Raw genomic sequence first — 26,117 nt, 5'->3', positions numbered from 1 at the left:
AAACTGAACACTAAATGGCTTGGGTAAGGATTTTTTAGGCGACTTCAGTTTATTCTTTATCTATCTAACCTGCAGCACTGAGATTCCTTATATATGTGCACAGATGTGGAGGTTGGATACAGGCCCTTTCAAATTTTTATTAAAGTTTTATGAAGTCCCCATTGATCAATTGCTGTGATAAAGTCTGAATGTACAGGTCCAGGGGAAAAGCCTGCTCTGATACAGGGATAATGTTCCATTGAGTCCTGTTCAATTATGATTCAGCTCCATTTTAAGCTTTTTTAAATTTCAGGTTACTACAATGATTAGCCTGAAAAAGGACGTAGACATTACCAGTAATGGCTATTAAGGAAATAGGCCTTTTGTTCACAGGAATAGGAGGATGTGCATTTCTGCAACCTAGGACATTCCCTCTAATGAACAGGGTTTTGATCTTTTTGACCTACAGATGCTTTTTGATGATGGTAATGATACATTTGCATAGCAGACTTAAGCCTAATAGCAAGGCTGTCTTTCTTAATTTCTTAGTTTCTGAGACATCTCACAAATCACAGAAACACAGAATTACAGAATCACAAAATGCTTTGGGTTAGAAGGCACCTTAAAGTTCAACTATTTTCCAGGCCACTAAGAGTACATGAGAACCTAAACTCAGTTATGCAGGTTTCTTCCATAGTGGTTTCATTGTAAATCACCATCAATATTGACATGTTTTTATCCCTTTCATAAATTTTACAACTTATCAGTACTGTGTCTTGTAACATCTGTAGTTTGTACTTTGTAAGGTCTGTAAATCTCTCTCTCACAAATATTGTATTTTTGCTGTCATTCTAGTAATGAGGAAGACTGGAAAGAATGCCCTGATTATATCACTTCAGGACAAAATAGCTGTTACTTCAATGCATCCTACACCTCTGTGTGGACACCATATTGTGTTCAACTTGCCAGTAAAAATGAAGTATATGATAAAAAATGTTTCAGTGTTGATGAAATAGGTATGCTTCCATTATGTGTCCTACCTCTATAAGCTTTTGTATTACTTAGGCTGTAAATATTGCCTCTCAGAAAAGTTAGTACCTAAAATATATGATACATGGGAAAGGATTTGATTTTGTAACACTGTAAAGTGATCCACACCAGAAAATACTGCCTAGATTGGAAGAAAGCTTAAAGGATAAAAGCAAATATGTGATTTCTTTTTCTCAAATGTGTGCATGCTCAAACGAGTTTGTCTTTGCTTTTTCTTTGAGTCCTTTCTAATGGATACTATATCTCCTTGCAGAACAAAGTTGGCATTAAAACCTTGATCCTGCAAAGCTCTGGAAGCCAAACACTATTTTTTTTTCCTGAATCAAATGTAATCTAAAGGATCAGGATGTCTAGTATTTCTAAGCTAGGATTTATATTTATGGCAATATGACTCTTGACTGTCTGGGACTTTACAGATGTTATTGCTTGTTCAGAGTGGTAGTGTACCACCATTAACTGCATATCCACATAATTTTTTCCTGCAGGTGATTAGAATACCCAGTGCTCTCTTTTATTCAGCTGAGCATTCATTCTTAATCTTCTTTATTAGTTGTTTGGATGAGACTTGTGCAGAGCATATCTACTGCCAATTGACAGGGTGCCTTTTTGTTATCAAACCTGGAATTTCTTTGACATTGAAATATATTCTATTTTAGTCCAAAAATACATGGTTATTACACTTTTTAAGTGCTGAAATAATTTATCAGTCTGCAGTAAGAATGGTCATTTCACATTGAAAACTGGCTGTTTTATTCCAAATACTCTGTTTAAACAGTACTACCTGATCCCCCTGTCCACCTTAACTGGACTCTGCTAAATACTAGTCAGACTGGGATCCATGGGGATATCCAGGTAAGATGGGATCCACCGCCAACAGCAGATGTTCGGAAGGGATGGATTACTCTGGAATATGAATTGCAGTACAAAGAAGTTAATGAGACAAAATGGAAGGAGGTATGAAACAAATATTTCTTATACATTAGTCACAGTGCAGTGCAGGCTTGTTCTATCCCTAACACTCATGTAACACTACAAAAAACATGTTTGTAATTGCTAGTTAGACAATGCCTTTTTTCTTAAACAATATACCTATGTTTTTTCTAACATTTTCTAGCAAATCCTGTAACTTTATGTGTCAAGATGGTTTACAGGCAGGATAATGAAAAACCCAGAAACACCTGTGTTAGATTAGTAAGTACAGGAAGAGTCAGATATATGGAAGTGTTTTCAAGGATAAAATATTTAGCTATTGTTTTCTTAAGCTCCAACTATTTAAAAAGTGCATGGTGTTTCAGTAGTCTGACCAAGAATATTTTGTTTGGTAAATATCACCATGTCAGTCCAAATTCTTCAGAGTACCTGTAAACTTTTAATACTTATAATTTAGGTGGATGGGTGAAAGGAAGGGTGGGAGGGAGGGAGGGAGGAAGGAAGGAACTGACTTTGAGTTACAATTTAAAATTTGATACAATAAGCAAATAAAAATAATTTAACATATATAAGACTTACAGATTTCATACCAGACATCAAGGGAAAGTTTTTAGATAGTCTGTGAAAATATAAAATACTGTATTATAAGTATTTTAAGTTTACTTTTTCAAAATCACTTTATTCTCATGTAGCTGGTTTTTCTGTCACAGAGAAGATATTGTACTCACCTGAATGCATAGGCTAAATGCCAGTGTGTCATGGCATATTTGCATATGGAGAGCTCTTCTTCAATGCAGTAAGAAGAGCATGTCAGAGCAGAAACCTTTGCTTCTTATTAATATGAACTGAGTTAACTGGCAGAAAAAAAAACAAAACAAAACAACCAGATAATGCTATTATAAATTTGTCATTAACTACAGAAGGAAAATTTAAACAATTTGAACACAGCCAGATTTACCAGTTAAAATGCAGTCAAACTGGTTTGCTTGCCTTCACCTGTGAAAGACCTTGGGTCCCTCCTCACTTCTGGTCCTTCTCAGTTGTTAGCATTTTCTCTTTAACCTAGTCATTGTTAACAAGTCTACAGCCAAACAGGCCTGTAATGTCTGTAATGACTTTTCCTAATAATTCTCTGTCTTTCTATCTATACTGGTTTAATATATTAGCCTATATATATATATATATATATATATATTAGCCTCTATTTTAAAGCCTACAAAATGTGTTAAGTTTAGGCAGTAAATCAATAATCTTTAAGAAGCTGAAAATCTGCAGATGTTCAAAAGCAAGAATACAGGTATGTCTCTAAAAATGTACAGTTTTATGTTTTTTTTAAAAGAGTTTCGATATCAGTCATATAAATACCCTAATAAAGATTTGTTCTTGCTCCAGTACCATCAATAATCCCAGAATGCTTTGAGAATAGTTGTTCTCAGGAGAGCAAAGATTTGAAGATCAGTGTTCTTTGTGAACACAGATAAGGAATTCCTGATTGTGGTACTTGCCTCAAGAGACAAAGTATTATAGATATGTAGGACTTAAACCTGTGTATAGTGTAAGGTTTTGTAAGCCTTTCATCTTAGGAATATAAACATGGCATAATTCACTGAGACACTATGAGAGCACAAAAGAAAAATTTCTGAACAAAATCCTGGTCTGGCCTAGGACAACAGCAAATTCCTAATGACAGCATTGGAGCAATGCTACAATTTCACTCTTTGGATTCCTTGCTGCAAATACCTTCTCTAATGGGTGTTGAAGCACATTAAGACATAAATGTCTGGTTATACATAGTCAAGTTATATATGTCTAGTTATTACTAGTTTTTTACACAAAAGACAATCCTTGACTGCTTAAATATGCCATAATGCTTCGTACATATAACTAATAAAAAATAATTTATAGTACTTATTATCCCTTACTAAGGGATAGTAAGTCCCCCCTCACTAAGACTTACTAAGAATTACTAAGTCCCCCCTTACTAAGACTTGTCTGTAATTTCTCTATATTTTTTGGGATGATTCATTGCTTTTTCATGCATAATCTTTATTATTTTTAATATATTTACTAATTGAAAATAAATAATTTCTAAATTGAAAGAAGATTAAACATAAATTAGTATGTGTTAAAAGAGAAAGTTCTAGTGATAAGAGGACCAAAATTACTTTCTGAGAAACGTTCTAAACTAATAAAATCTGCCCTGACACAATGGGTATCCATGAGACAGAGGCAAATTATTGGTTACCTTTTATGATGTCTCTCTCATATGGCTTTTACTTGAATTAATCCATGACAAATGCTGTTAGTTCAGCTATTCACTTCATGCTGAACTTTGCCCACTCCATACATCCTGCTCCATCCAGGAGCCTTTCATAAAGGCTCTGATTTATTCTTCGTGGCTTTTTCCAAGTGACACCATTATTTGGGATGCATGTAAACTTATCCATAAAACTTCAGTGAACTATTTCTTTGTGGCTTAATACATGAAATAGGTATGAAGGATATATTAAATATCCTTCCCAATAGTTTCCAAATGGATATTCTTCACATATTAAAAACATTGATGTACAGCAATGGTTGTACACAATGCTCAACTACTAGGAGAGAAAAGCAGTCTATCTCCTCCAAAATCTGACTGGTTGGTTTTAAAAACACAGGAGTCTGGAGTCACCAGGGATCAGACAACTCCATAGATCATACTTACCAATAAATATTGTCTCACATTGAGGTTATGCAGCTGTAGAGATTATAGGACTGTATTGTTCTGAATAGGACTGAAACTTCCTTCAAATTCCCAAAGGCTGCTGTTTTCCAGATATTTTAAGTTCTAGCCATGATATTTTAAATTCTAGCTTTTTTTCTGGTATCATATTTGATTCTGAAGTAAAAGTAGAATATAATTTCTGCCACGTGGATTTCTATTTTGAGGACATTTTCCTTATTTTGTATACTTTTGTAGGGTTATTGGACCGAAAATGCATATTTTTAGAAGTGTAATAGAAAAAGGCAGAAATTTCACCTATCAGGACCTCCAATGTGATTTCCTAAACATTTTGATTTTCAGAAGTATCTAAGTATGTTTCAGCTACTATAGAAGCTTCAAAAACCACAATCTGCCAGCTGCCACAGTCTCCATTATCACATTTTGTAAATCGTTGAAGATTTTGGGGGCCTATACATTGTTCTCCAAATAAAGACATTTATAACATGCATGGTTATAACCATTAAATCTGTAGTTGAGATTGCAGTAGTTTTAGAACTCCCGTGTTATTTTAACAGCATTTTTGCCATTCTGCATTTAGTAATGTTGTTCTATAGCAGTAAAAGGGATTTACAGCCTGAAAGATCAGTGGAAGATGTTCACACCAGACTATATCTACCGAGCTTGGATTCTCTACTTTTGGTCCCCTGAGTCACAGAAATGCCTGGTGACTACCAAGTTGACAGTAAATGGTGTGCATGTTCTCTGAACTCTTCTCGTGCTAACCTTAAAACGCCCAGTAGCAAAAAATGCCTTCAGAAATCAACCAGCAGTGTGAAATTTCCAGTACAACTCAAACAAATAAATCACAGTTTTTCTGTCTTTACAGTTAAAACCCAGGCTCTCAACAATGGTTCCACTTTACTCTCTGAAGACAGCAAGAGATTATGAGATACGAATCCGATCAAGACAACGAACTTCTGAAAATTTGGGGAGTTCAGTGAAATCCTCTATGTATCATTTTCTCAAATAGGCATTGGATGTGACCACTGTACAGAAGGTGAGTAAGAAAAGCGTTTTTATAGCTGTGATTCTTGTCTTCTTGGTCATGGGGTGGAGGGTGGTTTCAACCATGTTATACGGTTGAATCCATAGATATTCCAGCCTACTACATGAGAATCATTGGGAGAGATTGAGAATGTTCAAGTTCCGTATACAAGTTCAGAAGTAAACTCAGCAAGACTGTTTCACAGACCATCAGAGAGCAAAAATACAAATAGCTTTAAGAATCAGAAGTAACTGCTATTGCACATCTCAAAGAGTCTAAACCAGAATTAAATCTCATACTTCATCATCTAAAATCAGCACTTCATTTGGGAAGAGAAGAATTGTGATTTCTTGTAATACTGTTGGCAAAGGTTTTTTTCTAGAATTCTGTGCTTTTCTAATCATCCTGATATACTAGCAAGGGCAGTGAGTATTTTTCTCATTCTTGCTTATGTCTGGTACTCATTTTCAAGTGCTGTTAAAGACAGAAGAAAAATCAGCCATTGAGAGTCACATTTTTTCTATTGAAGGAATGAGACAATGCCTTTCCAGAACTGTTCTCAGGTCTGAGCTACTAAATTAAGTCTTCAAAATATAAGGTCTGTAGCAAGTAATTTTAACAAGATTCTTCTCATCATTTTCCAGGTTATTAGTGAAGGTGTTATATACAACAACCTGTAACCCTTATCTTTCAAAATCTGGCTAGATTCTCCTTTTTTGTTCTTCCTATTATTAGTTCTCATTTCTAATTTATAGGAACAGTTAATGTTCTGTACATGTGGCATTTTTTTATTAACCTTATCCACATTAAGTGGTCATGGTTTTCATATGAATAAAATTAAAGTACTTGGAAGATCTAAGGCCATCCTAAGGCCAGTTTTCTTCAGTCACTACAACTCAGATTCTCCAAGGTGATCTTAATCCACACACTTCACTTCAGCAGCAGTGAGCTGACTGGATTGAGAATTTATTTTTGCTTCTTTTGTATGTCACTTTCAGGAACACAGAATTAAACTTTAGATACATTTCATGTATTCATAATTTAAAGTCTTCTAATGCAATGTTCTAACTTCTTGAAGGAGCTGGACACTTGCTGGTCTCACTGATGTGACAATGAGTTACTCAATAGAGACCTGTTTAACACAGACATATCCATGTAGGACTTTATTGATGCCTGAAAGCATGTCTTGTCAAAATCTGCGCTGGGAACACAAAGCTCAAACTCCTGAATTTTTTTATTTTGTTTTTTCTTTAAAAGGTCATTTTTGATCATATATAGAGCTTTAAAGCTTTCTGTCCAGTGTTCCTTGGCCCAAAAAAATAAGAGTAAAATTTCTGTAGGAAATTTTAAATTATGAAAAAATGTGAAAAATCTAAGACTAAAGCTAGAAAAAATTTTTCTATGCTTTGTAATTTTAATGTAATATTAATAATAATGGAATTGCTAGTATTTAAGAGATAAAACATTTCATTTATCAGCATTGTTCTTCATTTCTAGTAAATTGCATTTCTCAGTTAATTTCTAAATCCTTTGTAGCCACCTGCAGGGTAGATAAAAGAGGCTTTTTTTTCAGTTGATTCAGTTGGTTCACAAAATAATTAATGTTCAACCTTTAGAAAGAGAAGTGGTATGTTTTTTGACACCACCATACCTTAGTTTTTGTGAGAGAAAAATACTTTGCATGTGATTTTGTGTGCTATTAGTAATGTTCTCTCAGCTTGAATGAGCAAGTATTAGCATGGTCTGTGGCATTATATGCCCTCAGGACTACTGATACCATGTTCCAAGCAGACAGAATGTTCTTCATGGCTGGTTTTGCTATAGACATAATCTTTATTAAAATCTTGTTTAGATTTATGAAATCAATCTGGTGTAGCAAGGAGTCTCAGTGGACTCATAAATGCATGGAAACTGACGAGACCAAAAGCTGCCATGCATTAGGAATGATACTTCCCAATTCAGTGCTGTGACTGAGGCTCTCCCAAACCACACTCTGCTCACTCAGTCCCTCTTCCCCTTTCTGCTCCAGTGGGAAGGAGTTGAGAACTGATAACCCAAAAAGTGAAGATCACAGGTAAAGATATGAGTGACTTACTGGAAACAGCAATGACATAAGAAAAGAAGCAGTAAAAGCAGCAATATTAATAGCAAAAGTGTGCAAAAGAGAGGATGGTTCACACCCTCTGAGTGAGGTATGCTCACTGCAGAGTCAACCAGCAGTGTCAGACAATGCCACCACATTTTTCAACCAGAAGTCACACCCTTTTTCTTGGAAGGCAGGGAGTCCCTTTGTCCGTCCCTGGCTGTGACATGTGGTGATATCCAAGAACCTCCAAGTGCCGGCCAGAGCTAGGACAAAACCACATTTTTATTTCTGCTGAACATAGAACTTTCACATTTAAGTAACAAAAATTGTCATCAGTTTTTACCACTTTGGAATCCTGAGGTGGTGGAAAACAAGGCTGAAGTTAAAGATCTGACAGAGATGAAGACTCCTGCTTACATGTTTATGTTTTGTTCTTTCAGAAGTTGAGTTTCCATGGTTCTTAGTTGTTGTCTTTGGAGTGTGTGGGCTGGCTGTAACAATGATCTCAATCATGCTGTCTAAACAACCAAGGTAGAGATTTTTTATTTGTTGGATTTTATGTATCTGTAGCTTTAAAAAAAAAGCTAAAAAAAGGGATTTTTCAATTATTTCAAATCTAAGGGACAAGGAACCATTTTGAGCATTTTTGTCTATTCTTGTAAATTACATATAACTGGGATTAGTATGTATGGGGCCTTCAGCATGGGGAATCTGATTATCTTGATCTTACTCTTTCACTGCAGTACATTTTATTCTGCAGAATTTACATGATTGATTTACTTATGCTTTGAAGGGAGCTGGTTTTTTAGTTCACTCAAATTTTGAACATATTATTTTTTATTCACATGCTGTTTAAAAGTTTAATACAAACCTATGTCTTTGTATTTGATTTTCTTCTTAGACCATTCCACTAAACCCTACTTCTTGAAGGCAAAGGGAAGAGATTGAGTCATAGGGCAATATTTGGTCTCTGTGGATAAACTGCAGTTCCTGTAGATAACAGGAGTAAAATGAAACTAAGCACAGAATTGCATTATTTGTAAAAATTAGAAAATGGTGTCATATACAAAAAGGAAAAATGAAACATACGTAAAAATAACAGGTCTTAAAATTAATTAATCCCCTATTATGTGTTTTCAGGGATAGTTTTTGGCAGAATTCAACTTGGATGTCATATCAGTACTGTTGTACACTATGGAGCAACACCATGGTCAAGACCCAGTGCACACATGCATGTTGTCAGTGGTCTTGTGTATACACTTTGAAAATGAACACTAAGTAGTTTTGCACAAACCAAAAAATGGTGAAATTTCATTTCACATACTGAAATTAAAACAATATGGTGCATTTGGAGCAGATCTAAAATTTTTTTTTTCATTAAGCAGTAATATTTTATTTAGGCAAGCTCTATGTTTTGACAGAGTTTAATTTCAGGAAGCCATTCCCTGCAGGAAGCATCCCAATCCTAGATTTAAGCGCAAGGCTCCTGGCACAATTCATGACAAAAGCTTGATGTGCAGAATGGAGCAATGTGCATGTAGCACCAGGAGCTAAGATCAGCACACTGAACAACAGGTGGCTTGGTCTTAGACAATCCTCAAGTCCAGGGCATATCTCTGATTAGAGTTTATAAATATCTTCCATGCTAATCATGAAGGCTGGAAGAAGCTTTTCTCCACTAAGGACCTCATGTGAAAAGTTTTTCTGGACACACACTGCAGGTGTGTGCACTTTCCTTCAAACTCAAGCATTTAGTGGTGAAATGGCAAAGTATTCTGCAGAGAAGCAGCCTGCATAGGTTTTCCATAATGCAAAATATATCCAGGCTTGGTTTCCTTCTGATTCTGAAAGATACCAATTCATATTTTCCTCAGTTATGATCTCACAGGCTCGTTATGAACGAGTCTCTGTAGGACAGATGCCATAGGTTTAGGTCATTAGAGCTGAGAGATGAAAGCTTGAATTATGCTAGGCTAAGAAAGGAGCAGAGCACAGTTCTCCCTCCCAAATGTCTTCTCCAGGCAGTGTGTGGTAAAATTCTTTGTTTCATTAGAAGCAATGCCCAGTCCTGTCAGAATACCTGATTTGTGGACTCAACTGTAAAGCACAAGTTCTAACCCTGAGAGCCCAACCAGTTTACACTGCCTCTCCAGAGATTAGGTGGAAAATTACTGGATTTCTGGCTCTCACTAGGCTTTCTGGGCAGAACACTGAGGATCTGCTCAAAACCAGAAACATCTGAGGAATTTGGACATGCCATGGTTAAGTCAAAGGTGCCTGAATTTCTCTCTTGGTCCTCTTTAAGACATCTGTGACCCTCTTGGGACCTCACCAATGTCCCTAAAAAGGCAGCAACACTAATATCTGGATTTGTATTTACCATTTTCCACACCTTACTTTCTAAAATAGGCAATTAACCCAGTATAAAGAGAATTTTGAATTTTTCTTTTGTTTATCTGTTTGCAAAAGAAGCAGAGAAGTAACATGGAGGAGAGAGGCATGAACAGCTACTGTTGGATTTTGATTAAGGGAAAATCATCCTTCTATTAGAATTGGGGGGGCAGAGGGAGTGGTTTGGTTTGGAGGGTTTTTTTGGTCCCCTAAAAAAATTAGGAATGCACTTTATGAAGGATTAGAATTATATGTATTTCCACAGCTTGAAAATGCCCAATCAAGTTACTAGACCTTTCTCCACAAGGGTAAACCCCTGCCTTAATTACATATTATTTGTTGCACTAATAATTCAAGAAGCAGAACTGTCATAGAGACAGCAAAATACTAGTCTAAATTTTTGCAGATGTTTTCCAGTTTTATTTACTAGTTCTAAAGTAATTCACTCTTTCCACCAATTCCATTTTCTGTTCCCCTATTTAAATTTATTGGGCACATGCAAGGCTACTGTGTCCATGAAAAAAAAATTGGAAAGGTCACCGCATACTGAGGTTTGTATCAAGTTGCATTGAAAAGTATGTAAAAAGGGAATGTATTCACAGAGCTCCAGGAATTTACTCTCTTTCTATACAGCATTGAATTGTCAAAGACCAGAATCCAAAATGAATTCCCACATCAATTTAAGTGACTTCAAAAAGGAAGCTTGCAGAAAACTTGTTTCTTAATTTGCATGAGAGAAAATATTCTTTTGCTTAAGAGTATTTGAAATTTTATTTTCAAACATTTAAGTTTTGAAGTAATTAAATACAAATGCAATGGTAGCCTGTCTTCTTTATAACTTCCTCAAAAAAGACCACTGTCAGTTAAAAACCTTTTTTTTTTTCAGGTTAAAAATGCTTATTTTTCCTCCTGTGCCAGTACCAAAGATTAAAGGGATTGACCCAGATCTTTTGAAGGTAATATTGAACTCTAAAATCTACAGTGAGAATCTTTGTAGTAGGAGCAGATAACAACTGTTGTCGCAGGCAGAAAAATTTTGTAGAAGAAAATTCTAACATCTGGGGAGTTACCATAGAATTAGTTCGCATAAAATAATTTTTAATGCCTTTGCAATTATTACATAACTACAGTCATCTTTACATAAGTCAACATTATAGAAAGGAAAAGCATTTCTGTTACTTCCTTTATAAAGTTCTTTTTTGTTTGCTTTGTAGAAAGGAAAGCTAGATGAAGTGAATTCCATCTTAGCCTGCCATGACAACTACAAGACACAGCTATATAGTGATGACTTGTGGGTTGAGTTTATTGAGTTGGACATAGAAGACCCTGATGAAAAGAACAGAGCCTCAGACACTGACAGGCTCCTGAGTGAAGATCATCTGAAATCTCACAGCTCCTTGGGAGTGAAGGATGATGATTCTGGACGGGCCAGTTGTTGTGAACCAGATATTCCAGAGACAGACTTCAGCGCAAGCGACACATGTGATGCCACCTCTGATAGTGATCCGTTCAAAAAGGCTACTGAGAAAGAAGAAGATCTCTTGTGCCTTGACAGACAAGATAATGATGAGTCACTTCCAAGCCTTGCCAACACAGACCTGCAACGCCAGCATAGGAATACTCAGTCTGAAAACAGCCACCTGTGGGCACCCTTTGGAGACCGTCCGTCAGTCCATACCCAGATAAGCAACCAGAATTCACTGGCAAGTACTGACTTTTATGCTCAAGTGAGTGATATTACTCCAGCGGGCAGGGTTGTACTTTCACCAGGGCAGAAATCCAAGTTGGGGAGAGCACAGCGTGAAGCCTGCACAGAACAAAACTTCACCATGGACAACACCTATTTCTGTGAGGCAGATGTGAAAAAGTGCATTGCTGTGACTTCCCAGGAAGAGAATGAGCCACGTGTTCAGGAACAAGGCTACAGTGAAGACGGTTACTTCACCACAGAGAGCCTTACCACTACTGTTGCCAATCTCGGAGCTTCAACAGCAGCACCCCCAAGTTCAGAGATGCCTGTCGCAGACTATACGTCGATCCACATCGTTCAGTCTCCACAAGGCCTTGTGCTCAATGCCACGGCGCTGCCGGTGCCAGACAAGGAATTCAACGTGTCTTGTGGCTATGTGAGCACAGACCAGCTGAATAAAATCATGCCATAGCTTTTTTTTTCACTAGGTGTGCGTAGTGTTTCACAGCAGAGAGTCAGTTTTGGGCTTGTATGCTGAAACCAAAATGAAGTCTAAAAGTTTTTCGTGGTTCCTGTAATTTTATCTGAAATGTTGCAGCGTAAAATATACATCAAAATATTCCTATTGTGTTCTGTAAATATTATCTATGAATTTGTCTTGAGGCTGTTTTGTCTTGTTCTTGTGGGTGTTGATTTTTGTGAAATTAAACATTGGAATTACTGTTTAATGCACAGTAAATTGTGCATTTTGATAAAGCTAAAAATCAGGTGGTTTAAAGTGTAAGAATTTAGAAAAAACTGCTGTTGGCAGACATCTTTATATCAATAGTTGGGAACTGATCATATAGGTGAAAACACAAAAGTAGCTTGACTAAATAACACATCTATTTTGGTTTATATAAATTGGAAAATATATTTTAATACTTTGGTCATAAAACCATAAATATTTTCTATTACACCAAATAATGTAGTTCAATTATGGTGACCCATTTAAGTAATGTAATTGCTGCAGTCCTAAAAAGGAGTTTTGTGTTTTTTAAAATTTTGTTCACAGCTAAAAGAAAAATAGGTTTTTACAGAGCCATTTTATACCTCCAAAGAAACCTATATAAAGATTTTGGAATATTGTAGGAACTTAAAAGTAACTGATTCTATTACTTTCTTACAGTAACTATTATAGAAATATACATGCAATTTAAAGTTCTATATAAAATTTTAAAGTATACAGCATACTTGGGCAAATTATTCTGTTCCTCATCAGATTCTAGTTAATGGTAATAATAATACAGTTTTTATAAACAAAATCTTGTTGACCACAGTATTAAACACTGTGCAACTAAATTTTCACTGAATATTTTTGAGAACACGTGAATAAGCTCTGATAACTTAGCAGCATAGTATCTTCATATTTGACCAACTTCTGAAGCCCTTCCAGAGCCAAAGGTATCATTATTACATTTATTAGTCTGTGCCACATAAAGTCTTTATTTAAAAAAATAAATTAAGGACTTCAGAAGTTAGCCAGCAGGTAATTTTTAAATATATAACAGGATTAAAATACTTCAGTGGAACAAGGGGATCAAGTGCAGTATTGTTCAAACGTGGTTTTCGTTTTTGCAGCCTAACAGCATCTCCTCTGACTGTGTTAGGCGGACTTTCAGAAAGAAAGGAGAGAAAACTGAAACTCAGTGGGGAAGCTCTCTTTGTTCTTGCATATGTTAAGAACCTGATAGAGCTTTGCAATTAACTCTTATTGTTCAGGAGTTACCTTCCTAGGCCATGGTTTCATCACAGCAGGGTTCTTCTTAGAAGGCAAATAGGAACATTCATTTCTTTACTCTGACCTGAACAGAAGTGTATGATGTGCAACAAATTCAGGTCTTGCTTATGATGTCTCCAACTGAACTCACTGATGCTCTTTTTGTGACCAAGTGCTACACAACTGGGCCCAACTACTGGGTGGGATTTTTAGTTTAGCACGTACTTTATGGTAAATGTGCGTTAGATATTCTGCTAATTTGCTGCTATAATTTTCTAACAGCTGCATTATTTAGTTTCATATAAAATTTCATAGATGATAGACACTAATGCAAGTAATGCCTATGTGTGTGTTTGAAAGAAGTCTCTTACTCTGTTTCTATTGCCAAAAATAGTTAAATACCTCAGTCAAACTCAGAATGTCATTTTGGTACTTTACTGGTCACACAAGCCATGATATGCCGGTCAGAAGATGTGTCTTTCAGTTTCTATTTAACTTTCTCTATGTTAGTGTTTTGTTTGTTTTTCTCAAAGTTTAATAAATGTATTGTCTTTGATCTGTCTGGACACAATGTGGTTTTTTGCAGATCATTAATTTTTTTTAAATGGAAAATAGAGATTTTATTAGGAGAAATCAAGTATTTCTCATAGAATAAAACATAAAGCTGCTTTCCTTGGAAAAGAAACAATGCCTTATGTAATCAGTGTTTTCACTAATAAATGTGTATGGAGACATAGGACATATTGCACCCAGAGCTGGCCAAGATGTGTTGCCAGTTAAGCTGACCATTTACATTCTGCTGGAACATCCTGTGATTGGCAGGCTAGTCCCCAGCCTGTACTGGTGCATGGGTTTATTCTTCCCCAGCTGCAGGACCCTGCAAATTTGCCTTTCTGAAACTTCATTAGGTTCCTCTCCACACAACTCTCCAGCCCGTCCAGGTCTCACACAGCCTCCTGGAGTGTCAACCACTCCTCCCAGCCCTGTGCTATCCTCAAACTTGTCCCTTCATCCCATGCGCCTTCAGCCAGGTCACTGATCAATGAGCTGAACAAGATGGACCCAGTACTGAGCCCTGGGGAACACGGCTGACTACAGCACTCTGCACTGCGGATCACATCCCTCTGAGCTCTGACAGGCAATTCTCAGCCTACCCCATCGTCCACTCATCAACCCATGCTTCCTGAGCTCCTTGTGAGGATGTTATGGGAGATAGTGTTAAAAAGCCTTGCAGAAATCCAGGTAGACAACATCCACTGCTCTTTCTTCATCTACCCAGCCAAGCATTACAACCATATTAGAAGGCTTTTTTATTCCCTATGCTGCATGAATTGGTCTACAAACATTCCAGGGAAGTAACTGGGCATGCAGGTCTCCCAAAAGGGGTGCAGGTGAATTACCACAACCACACACCTACACACACACCCCCCCCTTCCTTGAGGTGGTTGGCCTGTTGATTATTAGTTTTGAAGGCAGCTAGGGAACATTTGTCGCTGCTTTGGTTAGCCTGGTCTATTCTTAATTGGAGGGAATGGTGTAAGTATTGCCATTTTGGATCCAAAAGTCCTTCACGTTAAAGCCTGTCTCAAACACATTGGCCAGCCTGCATGTAAACTGTCTGCACGTGTTCCCTTTCTTAGAATGACATTTTGTTCATAGATTATCTGGCAGAGTTTAATCTGTTCTAGTATCTCTATTCAGAAACCGTGTTAGTTATCAAAAGCAAGGACTCAAGTTGTTCTGTTGCCTGTCTGTTGGTGTCAGCAAGAAGCCACCTTGGTTTGGAAAAGTTTGGATTTGAGCCTCTTTTTATCCATCAAAGAAAATGTAAATTTTCTTTTCTTAAAAGGCTTAGTGTTACAAGAAACTGAAAAAAGCTTCATCTATACTAATTTCCATTAAGATAAGAAATAATTTTGTCAAACATAATGACTTACACTACTATTCTTTACTACTTGGGGTGAAATATTTTTTCTGACTTATGATACAGGGAGTGAGATCAGCAGATTATTAGAGCTGTTCAGTCTGAATGAAAATTTACATTATAAAAGGTATATTTTCTTTTTAATAATGAAGTATTAAAGAAGAGCTGAGTGCTCTTTAGACCTGCCATGATTTTAGAAATGCTTCAATTTTTAAAATTGAAGCAGTCTCTATTGGGAACACTTTACTGTCATTTGCAGTTTAGTATATTTAATTACATATGCATAAGCATAGTAGTACGAATGGGAAGCAATTCTCTGGTTCAAAGAAAAACTTCAAACCAAATGACATTTAGCCGTTGGCAACTTTTCAACTTTTTTTCCTCTGAGATTTGCTCAGGGGCCTATTATCAGGCCCCTGAGGAGTGCCTAATGCAGACTACCTGGTCTGAGAGGAAAAGGCAGAAAAGGGAGAAAAAAGGCATCCTGGCTTGTATCAGGAGCAGGGAGGTCATTCTTGCACTGTACTCAGTGCTGGTGAGGCTGCACCTGGAGTGCTGTGTCCAGTTCTGGCCCCTCAGTTTGGGAAGGACGTTGAGACACTTGAGTGTGCCCAAAGGAGGCAATGAGGCTGGTGAGGGGCTTGGAACACAAACCCTGTAAGGAATGACTGAGGGAGCTGGGGGTGCTCAGCCTGGAGAAAAGGAGACTCAGGGGTGACCTCATCACTCTATACAACTTCCTGAAAGGTGGCTGTAGTCAGGTGGGGGTTGGTCTCTTTCTCCAGGCAGCAACTGACAGAACCAGAGGACACAGTCTTAAGCTGCATCAAGAGAAAAATAAGTTGGATATTAGGAAAAAGTTTTTCACTGAAAGAGTGACAAAGTACTGGAATGGCCTGACCAGGAAAATGGTGGAGTCACCATCCCTCGATGTGTTTAAAAAAAGACTGGATGTGGCCCTTGGTGCCATGGTTTAGTTGAGGTGTAGAGCATGGGTTTGACTCAATGATCTTGAAAGTCTCCTCCAACCTAGATATTCTGTGAAGTCTGTGAATTCAGTGGAAATGTTAGGAGCATGATACTATTTTTAATACAGAAGATATGCAAACTTGGGTGGTTGGAAAAGAAACTTGGGTGGTGGGAAAAGAAGTAAATGCTACAGAATCTTAGTTTTGCAATACCAATTTTTCAGTTTATCTCAGAATATCACCAAGATGGTGGAATTGGTAAGAATTTAACCAGCTTTTATAATCAATTGACTTTGAGAAGATACAAGTGGATATAGTTCTCTCTTGGAACTGACTCTGTCTAAATGTAATTTAGCAATACAAATTCTTCTCTCCGACTAATCATTATTAATTGCATACACAGTCAGTGCTTTAACTGCCATAGAAATCATACCCTCAGGCCACAGAGAAGCAAGATGTAGTCCAAATCCATTTCTGTGATTAGTATACTACTTAAACACTCTGCTATAACTGTACTGAGTGAGTGCTTCCTTATCTTCTCTAATCAGGGCTATTAGAGTAAGTAACATGCAGAAGCAGAAGAGAAACTGTACCAGTGGTGTCAGAGACACAGGCACAGCAGAGTGGCTGCCAGCAGTCAGTAGGATAAGCAGATGCAGTTATTAAAATTGATGCATCTAGTAAACTGGCACACTGTTTGACAGGTTTAATTTTTTATCACTACAGTATTTGGTATTTCTTTTGCATAATATAAGCTTCTTTACCCTAAACATGAAAATTAGCTGACTAATGATAGATTACCTTCCTGCAATTAGTCTGAGAAAGCAGATCATCCTTCATCATGTGGTTATTTTGTGAGAGAACATAGGTGAACTCCCCTCTTTGACACTAGAAGAAATAAAAGTCTGCAGAAGGCTTAGTGGGAATAAAAGCAAAGTTGATGAGCTTATGCTTACAACTTTCTACAGCTTCCCATCACAAATGCTACAAATGATGGTCCCACTACTGTTCCTGTTGTGCTTTTGAGCTTGTACTGAAGGAAATTAAATCTGTTCCATAATAGACACCTGAGAGCTAGACATGCCAGGAAACTGATTTGTCTTTTTTTTTTTTTTTAGTAGTAATTTCAACAGATTTTTCTTTTTAATATATAATATTTCCTTTGAATACAAAACCTTACAATATTATACTAGAAAGTCATAAATTATAGAACAATACAGTGTCAGTTAACTTCCTCATACAAAAACTTTTCAGATCTTTTTCCCAGCAGCTATCTGTGTAGCATGTACATTTCTACAGTCTCAAGTTACAGAGGAAATACCAGCCTTGCCCTTTTGAATGAAAAACTCCTTCAGGAATTGATTCTGTGAGCCAACTAAATGTACTTTCCTTGGCGGAGTAAGGCTCAGGCTTGGAAATTTAGTAAAGACAACATGATTTCTAGCTAAAACTATGGTACCAAATGAGTAGGTCCAACCCTTCTTCAAAAGACATCTGAGCACATCTGAGGTATGGTTGCTACCCAGAGATCATGATGAGCATCCTATCTTCCACCTGTGGCCTAGCTGTGTTTGGTTCCTTAAGGCAAGATTTTAACTGTATGATGGAATTCTTTCTTTCTCACAGCATATTTTTTGGTGGAATAAGAAAGATTTACTGGTGCCCGGAAATGCCATGAAAATTTTAAGTGACATTTTCTGAGCCAAACTTCTGCTGGAGCAATGTGCAACTCTTGACAAGCTCCTGTGTTAACAGCAATTAGATCTGTAAACCTACTATGTTTGAAGAGGCAAAATTTTACTTAGTTCGGGTTCATACACTTTGTAGTCACAGTCAGATACCACAGACTAGCCAAAGAATGACCTATTTTATTAAAAGCTCCAGGGACACATGGTCTCTTGATTTTATAGTGTAAATAATGGCAAAATTGTGTCACTCTCTTTTGAATGTGGTTAGTATTAGTTAGCTGATCTCTACCAACACCAATTGATCACTTACAGCAACCTTCTGAATTTACTTTGTTTAGGAATGTATTAAATAACTATTTATAAGCAAAATGTATGCTTTCAACTTGGCACTGAAATTAGGCACTGTCATAAACAGAAATACAATAGACACATGTATGTCTTCACAAGTTACATTCCTGATTCCACAGGGAATTATTAGTAAATTACGCACAAGGCAAAAGTACTCCTTTCTCATAAGACTGCCCCCAGCTGTTTAACTTACATAGGAGAAGGACTAATAGTTAATGGAGGAAAAAGTAAGAGAACAAAGAAAATACCATCCAAAAGGACAGCTTCAGATAGGATCAATAAGACAAGATTTGATAATTGCTGGAAAATGTACTCCCTTACAAAAGATCCTATGGTGTACTGTTGGAGCATGGTGCTAACACTGAGATCATAGGTTTGATCCCTCTATTGGCCATTCACTTTAGAGCTGGTGATCCTTCTGGGTCCCTTCAATCTCAGAATATTCTGTGATTTCAGATAAATGTATTTCAGATAATATGCTCCTTGCCAGATGTTTGCATGGTTTAAACACTCACAACCAACCTGGTTTTTTTAGGTGTACAAGAAATTCAGCATTACTTTAAAAGTACAAGAGATCCAGAATTACGAATAAATTTTAAGAATATAATTGCTACATTTGTGGTTAAATTTAAAATTATAATAGTTTGACCCATCAGCATACAACAGATAAATCCAATGTAGATGGGAAAGCACAGGAACACAGGTGAGGTTACTTAGAAAGCCAGGAAGAAACCCAATTACTTCTCTTGAGTTCATTCTTCTTTCTCTATTATTCTTCATCTCAGAGATCCATCAGTCATCTTTGTCAAATCCTATTCATAGTGGATAGAATATCTGTTAAATGCTTCCAAGAAAAGACTCTGAGTTTTTGTAGGCTTGCACCATGGCTTGCAGGACAGAGTTTTGACATGATTGGAATGCTGACATGGATGCAGTATAAATAGTAAATAGTAATTTGTAAAGTGAAAATCTTCTGAGGATAAAATTATACTAATGACTTCAAGATTTTCAGCAAGATCATGAATCTGGTTTTGCATAATTACATTCTCTATGGAAGTGGCTCCAAATTGATGATATTGATCAACTCTAATGAAGAATAATTGACTACTAAAGAACTCAGGTCACAAGAATCACAATATAGATAGACACTCTCTTCCCTGTAGCATAGATTAAACTTTTATTTTAATGTAGTTAAATTATACAGTCTAGGTATATGATTTCTGTTTTGCCATAGATACATACATATCCAGAGAAGCTGTGTATGTCCCATCCCTGGAAGTCTTCAGGGCCAGGCTGGATAGAGTTCTCAGCAACCTGACCCAGCAAAAAGTGTCCCGGCCACACCAGGGGAATAGGAACTAACTTTAAGTACCTTTAAGGCCCCTTCCAACCCAGGCCATTCTATGATTCTGTGATCTATGCAAAAAAAAAAGAACTGTGTCAGAAAAAGAGCAATGAGCTCTGCTACAAATCAAAGCTTCCCCTCCTGCTTGAGTGATGGTTGAAACTTTTAAAACAAAAGTGTTGTTCTGACCAGCTAAATGACTGCAAAGTTCTCAGACTCTAGTGACATGCAAGGGGCTTTTTGACTCTTGGAAACAGCACATACCAGTTTTCACAACAAAGCACTGGAACAGGCTACCTCCATTCCATATGTCTAAGTATTTTATTATGAGTTATGCTGCAGATGAACACAGGCTATTCCAAACAAAGACCTGTAGACAGCAAGATACAGTGAGATAGTTTTCCATCTGTAGTAATTTGGGAATTTATTTCTCAAGACAAACAAAAGCCATTTTACACTGAGTATGTAAAACAGCTCACAAAGAAGATTGTGGGTTTTCACAGATTCACTGAATGATACACATTCTAGGAGATTTCATTTGTCATTTAGGTTGTGTTTACTTTCTTTTTCTTTTTTTTGGTTCATATTGCATCGCAGAACATTCCTGTTAAAATTGCAAGGTATGGGATTCATATAAGGAACATAAGAAATTTACTGCTTACCAGTAACAAGTTTCAAAAAAAAAAAAAAAGAAACTTTTATTCTTATCTAAATGCTAATTTCTAATGCTAAAACCATTTTTTTTCCAACCTCTGAAGATATAAAGCAGAGATTAGGTCATCCTTTCACAAGCAAAAAGACACAAGAACAGAGGAAAAAAATACTTTGTGAGCAGAAATTTCTGTTCTGTTTCTGAAGTAAATAACAGCTAAAACACATGCTGAAAGTAGGCGAATATTTGTTTTCCCCTTAAGACTCCCACACCAATTCTTAGGTAACAAACATGAAATCAACTTTTTTCCCTGAGGTGATTTTTATGGTTACAGATACTGTTTTAGCAGGTGTATTTGCTCATATATAAATACATAGATATATTTATTTACATATTTATCTATTTAAATGTGTTCTACTATAGTACTATACTCAACAATGTGGTGGGTTGACCCTGGCTGGATAACCGGTACCTACCAATGCTGCTCTATCACTCCCCTCTGCAACTGGACAGGGGGAAAAAGTTTAACAAAAGGTTCATGAGTTGAAATAAAAACACTCATCAGTTATCACAGGCAAAACAGACTTGACTTGGGGGAAACAGACTGAATTTATTACAAATCAAAACCAGACCAGGATAATGAGAAATAAAACAAATCTTAAAAACACTTTCCTTCCACACCTCCCTCCTTTCCCAGCTCTACTTCCTCCCCACCAGTGGTGCAGGGAGACAGGAATGGGGGTTATGGTCACATCACCACATGTTGTTCCTGCTGCTGCTCAGGGAGAAGAGTCCTTCCCCTACTTCAGTGTGGGGTCCCTCCCATGGGAGACAGCTCTCCATGAACTTCTCCAGTGTCAGTCTTTCCCATGAGCTGCAGTTCTTCATGAACTGCTTCAGCAAGGATCCTTTTCCATGGCACGCAGTCCTTCAAGTACAGCATGCTACAGCGTGGATCCCCCACAGGGTCACTGGTCCTACCAGCAAACCTGCCACACCACACCAGAAGCGTGCTCCAGCACGGACTTCCCACAGGGTTACAGCCTTCCTTTGGGCATCCACGTGCTCTGGCATTGACCCCCAAGGGCTGCAGGGGCACAGCTGCCTCACCAGGGTCTCAGCAGGGGAATCTGCTCCAGTGCCTGAAGCACGTCCTGCCCCTCCTTCTGCACAAACCCTGGTTTCTGCAGAGCTGCTCCTTTCTCATACTCTCACTTCTCTGAGCACAGTTACAACTGCACAGTAACTTTTTTCCTTTTTAAATACATTATCACAGAGCACAGAGGTGGTTCTACTATCCCTGATGGGATTTGCCTTGGCCAGAGGTGACTGTCTTGGAACCAGCAGGCACTGGCTCTGACAGACATGGGGAAAGCCTCTGGCAGCATCACAAAGAAGCCACTCCTGTAGCTCTTCCCACTCTTTCCCTGCTACCAAAACTTGGCCAAGCAAACCCAATACAAATAAACACGTATTCATATGTATTTTGTGCATATTTCTGCTTTCATTGTTTGGACAAATTTAAACATTTTGGAGAATGCAATAGAAAAGGGTACTTCTATACCAAACACCCTGACAGCTTTCATTTCCTAAACCAGAAAAACAAATCCTTTTCTCAAAAGGAATATAACATGTCAAACAGTTATACATTGATGCTCAAGATACAAGACAGTTCAATTTATACTCCCATCTTATTAAGCTACTCTACAATTTGACACTAAAGTCCATGTGATACTCTGCCAAACACTGGGACGAGTGCTCTGGCAGCCTAGAGCAGGTTAAAACCTATGCTCTTCCTTCCATGTGTTCTTCAGAAAAAGACAAAACAAATAATTTTGTAAAGTGCATTGAATCTTGCAAAGTTTAACTCTGTGAAAGAATCTGACACATCCATTTGAGATGGCTAGGGTTGTACAGAAGGCTGTTAAAGACCATCAAAATGGCATGAAGACCACTAAAACATTGCTCAAGCCCATGCCTCACCATGAGATTTTAAATGTACATAGATTGTGTTTTTTGTGAAAAACAATATGAAACAATGTTTTGTCACAGGTTTTTGGTGCAGCAGTTTCCCTTACAGGGATGCTCACGATGGCAATAAAAGGCATCAGTGTTTTCCATATGTGTCAGAAACTCTCTGTATGTTGCAGTATGCATCGTCAGCTACCTGGTGCTTTCCTGCCTAATGCACAGTGGATGTCGAACATTTTTTCAGTGACCACCAGATGCTTGAACTGCCTTGCACGAGAAGTTACTACCCTATAAAAAGACAAAAAAAATTAGAAGGAACTCTAAATGAATTACAGATTATAACCTCATCTTTTGGAAGCATGCAGTGTTAAACTGCTTATTTTTAGCAGCAATATTTTAAAAGATAAAACAAAAGAATATTTGCTGACTGTCAAACCTTTTACAAGCTAAATGTTCTACCCCTGGCTTACAGACTTCATTCCATGTATTTCTGTGTCAAAATCTGTCAAACATTTTTCCCTCAATGTTTATTTTCTGCATTTTTGCCCAGTCTGTTCATAGTAATCACCTTCCCAGAAGTCAAATGACATATTTACATATGGGTCATTTAGCATAGCATTATTACAAATATAACATGTGGACACTGAGTAACATTTTTGTCTAATCATAAGACCTGGATTTTAGACTTCACTTTCTGTCTTCCTATGAATGTAATCCATACAACAAAAACACAGCTAAATAACACAAAAAATAGGCTGTGCAATATACTGTGGTTTACTGTGTGACAAAATGCCCACTACTCAAGAGTTTGGTGGAGTTTTCTCTCTTTAGTGACCATCAGTAGACCTTTTTCTAGGTCTAAGAGGAACATTAATTGCTGTGATTATTTGTTTTATTAACTTTAATTACAAATTTTTAATTCAAATTTCAGAAGTACCAAACCTTTTGAAAAATTTGTGCAATTTACAAGGACAACTGAAACTGTGAAAGAGGTTTTGTAAAAATTGGTATGTGGAACAAGGAAAGTGAGCTAGAAAACGTGAGTAGCATGTACCAAGTCCCCTGGGTACATCTTTTTCTATTAATATCTGCCGATGACACATTTGGCACTGTGTCCTTTCCCCACTGATATCTCAGCTGCAGACCTCCTAGCCATGAAAATTATTTTTATCAATTTACCTAGTCAATGTCCCAGTGCACACAACCAACCCACAGATGTTCTGATAAAGCAGCTGCCTGCCAAACAGCATGTGTGACCGTGACTGGTTGTTTGTTATTTCTCTGGGTGTTTGCAGGCACAAAAGGTCCTGCATTCACCCACATCTTCTGATTTGCACAACAGACAGTTCTGATCATGGGGACAGCACCAAAAAGTATTCAAGATGTAACATCTTCCCACTTTATTCAAGACAAAAAACATTTATCTGAGAAAGCTGTGGAGTATTTAGCATTTTGGACAAGATGTCCATTTATACTCCAGAATCTCAGAAGATAAGGGTGTATGTCTCAATGTGTATGTCTTGAACACGGATAGCTGTATTGTTGTGGAGCCAAGAAAGGACAGCTGGTGATAACAGACAAGAATTGTTGGTAATCACTAAAGATTGTAAAGGTACTAACACAGTGTGAGAAAGAACAAGAAGTGGCTGGAGAAGGGCCCATTTGGAGGTAGTGCAGCACTTTTCCAGGGCAAACACTGTTGTTCCAGTTTCTGGAGCACAACCCAGCACAGCACAGCACAAATGCAGAAATGAGGCCAAGAAGTGGGCATGGACTATAGGAGAGATCAAGACCACACAAGACCCCAGAAGCCCTTCCCTTCCCTTCCCTTCCCTTCCCTTCCCTTCCCTTCCCTTCCCTTCCCTTCCCTTCCCTTCCCTTCCCTTCCCTTCCCTTCCCTTCCCTTCCCTTCCCTTCCCTTCCCTTCCCTTCCCTGCCCTTCCCTGCCCTTCCCTGCCCTGCCCTGCCCTGCCCTGCCCTGCCCTCTTCATCTTATCCCTTTAGCCCACTTCCATGTGCTTATAGGGTAGGTCAGGAACTGACATACCACTTGTGTACACCCCCTGACTTTGGTCGTTCTGTTCAACTACAAGCATTTATGAATCTTGGCTAGCTAGCCCCTTCCGCTTAAGGGTGAAATGTCACATACTAGAATGTAGCTTGGTCCCCAGGAATGCAATTATAAAGCCTATTCCTGTAAAAAAACTAGGTTTATAAACTAAATTAACATCTGTCTAATGAGGACGCATTCAAGTTTTGATGGATGGCGTTCCGCACCTGAGGGGAGGCCGTAAGCACGCGGGGCTCGGCCGAGCCCACCAGCGGGGGAGGGGGGCAAGGCGCGCCCCCCGCAGGGCCGGTAGTGGTACGCTCCGCCGGCGGGGCGGGGTTTCCCGCCGGGGCGGGAGCGTGCGCTCCCCTCAGGAGCCTGAGGGGCCGCGGCGTAGGCGAGGATCGGAAAGGGAGCCGCCCGCGTGACGTGCCTGCTACTGAATAATTTCTACATTCAGTTAATATCTGTGTATCTCTCTCTCTCACTCTCTCTGTGTATATGTATATACATATATATTTCACTGCCATATGCAGCAAAAAATCGAAAACTTGTCTTTCAAAACGGGATCATCAGCTACAGTAATTTCAGAAGTGATACTGAGAAAGCATGGGTGGCAAGGGGTCAAAGAGGCATTAAAGGAAGGTGTCACAGCAGTCAAACCCACGATATAAATCTTTAATTTTTTCTCCAGTGACATAAGTATTGTCCAAAAGAGGAGTGGGAGGTTTCACAAAAAGTGCCTTTTGAAGACATAATGTGTAATAGTAATATGCACAAAAATAACAGTGATGAGTTTTCCTGCTGGAAAAAAATACAACATTAATAATACAACATCATTTTTAATTTACTGTTCCAGTTCAGTAGTTTTGTACCCAGTGGTACTGTTGCCAAGTGCTGAGCATATCCTGTCTTCCGAGAAAACAAGTGATGCCATAGAATAAGGAAACACACAAACAAAACAGCTCAACACGGCAGCTCCCCGAGTTCTATCCTCTGTCTAAATGTGGAGAGCAGAACACAGTTTTAAAAGTATAATGAAAAAGATGGTGATTGACAAGCATAAGATACTGCCCATGACAAGGATTGGAAAAGTCAAAGGACTGATATTCATAGTGTTCATTTAAATTATTATCTAACAGAATATTAAGATGGGTAATTGTTTTAAAAATTTGATTATCCTGAATACATATTTTAAACCCCAATTTGACAAATCATTGCATTGTAGTAGGTTGCAAGCAATTAAGATTACTAATTAATTAAAAAACAAAACCCCCATTAATTTAACTAAGAAGCATTAATTTTTCAAAGTTTACTATATTCTGATAATTTAAAACTGTTAATTTAAAAAACTGAGCTTTGGCTTATGAATTAGTTTTAGTTTCACTGAGGAAGGAGTAGGCACAAGGAAAAAATATTAAACACACAGAGCCAGTATCTTACTGCTTTGTTCATGAAGTTACGTGCACATAAAAGCTTGTAGATATTGAATGACTGAGAAAATTACTCAGTTATGTAATTCTGGTTTCTGCTTAGT

At 37.7% G+C, this 26,117-nt stretch overlaps 1 protein-coding gene across 1 annotated transcript in view; it reads left to right on the top strand.

The window, feature by feature from the left end:
• Positions 1-14,190, top strand: part of GHR (growth hormone receptor) — a 149,769-nt gene extending 135,579 nt beyond the window's left edge. The window contains 7 exon segments of the mRNA XM_050986568.1: positions 835-995; positions 1,805-1,983; positions 5,550-5,646; positions 5,649-5,720; positions 8,235-8,325; positions 11,072-11,141; positions 11,400-14,190. Coding sequence (XP_050842525.1) covers positions 835-995; positions 1,805-1,983; positions 5,550-5,646; positions 5,649-5,720; positions 8,235-8,325; positions 11,072-11,141; positions 11,400-12,347 — 1,618 coding nt within the window. The 3' untranslated portion in view covers positions 12,348-14,190.
• The last annotated feature ends 11,927 nt before the right edge of the window (positions 14,191-26,117 follow it).

Source organism: Serinus canaria, chromosome Z, assembly GCF_022539315.1.
Source record: "Serinus canaria isolate serCan28SL12 chromosome Z, serCan2020, whole genome shotgun sequence".
NCBI classification, from domain to species: Eukaryota; Metazoa; Chordata; class Aves; order Passeriformes; family Fringillidae; genus Serinus; species Serinus canaria.
The sequence above is the reverse complement of the archived record's forward strand: the minus strand, read 5'-3'. Positions and strand labels throughout refer to the sequence as shown.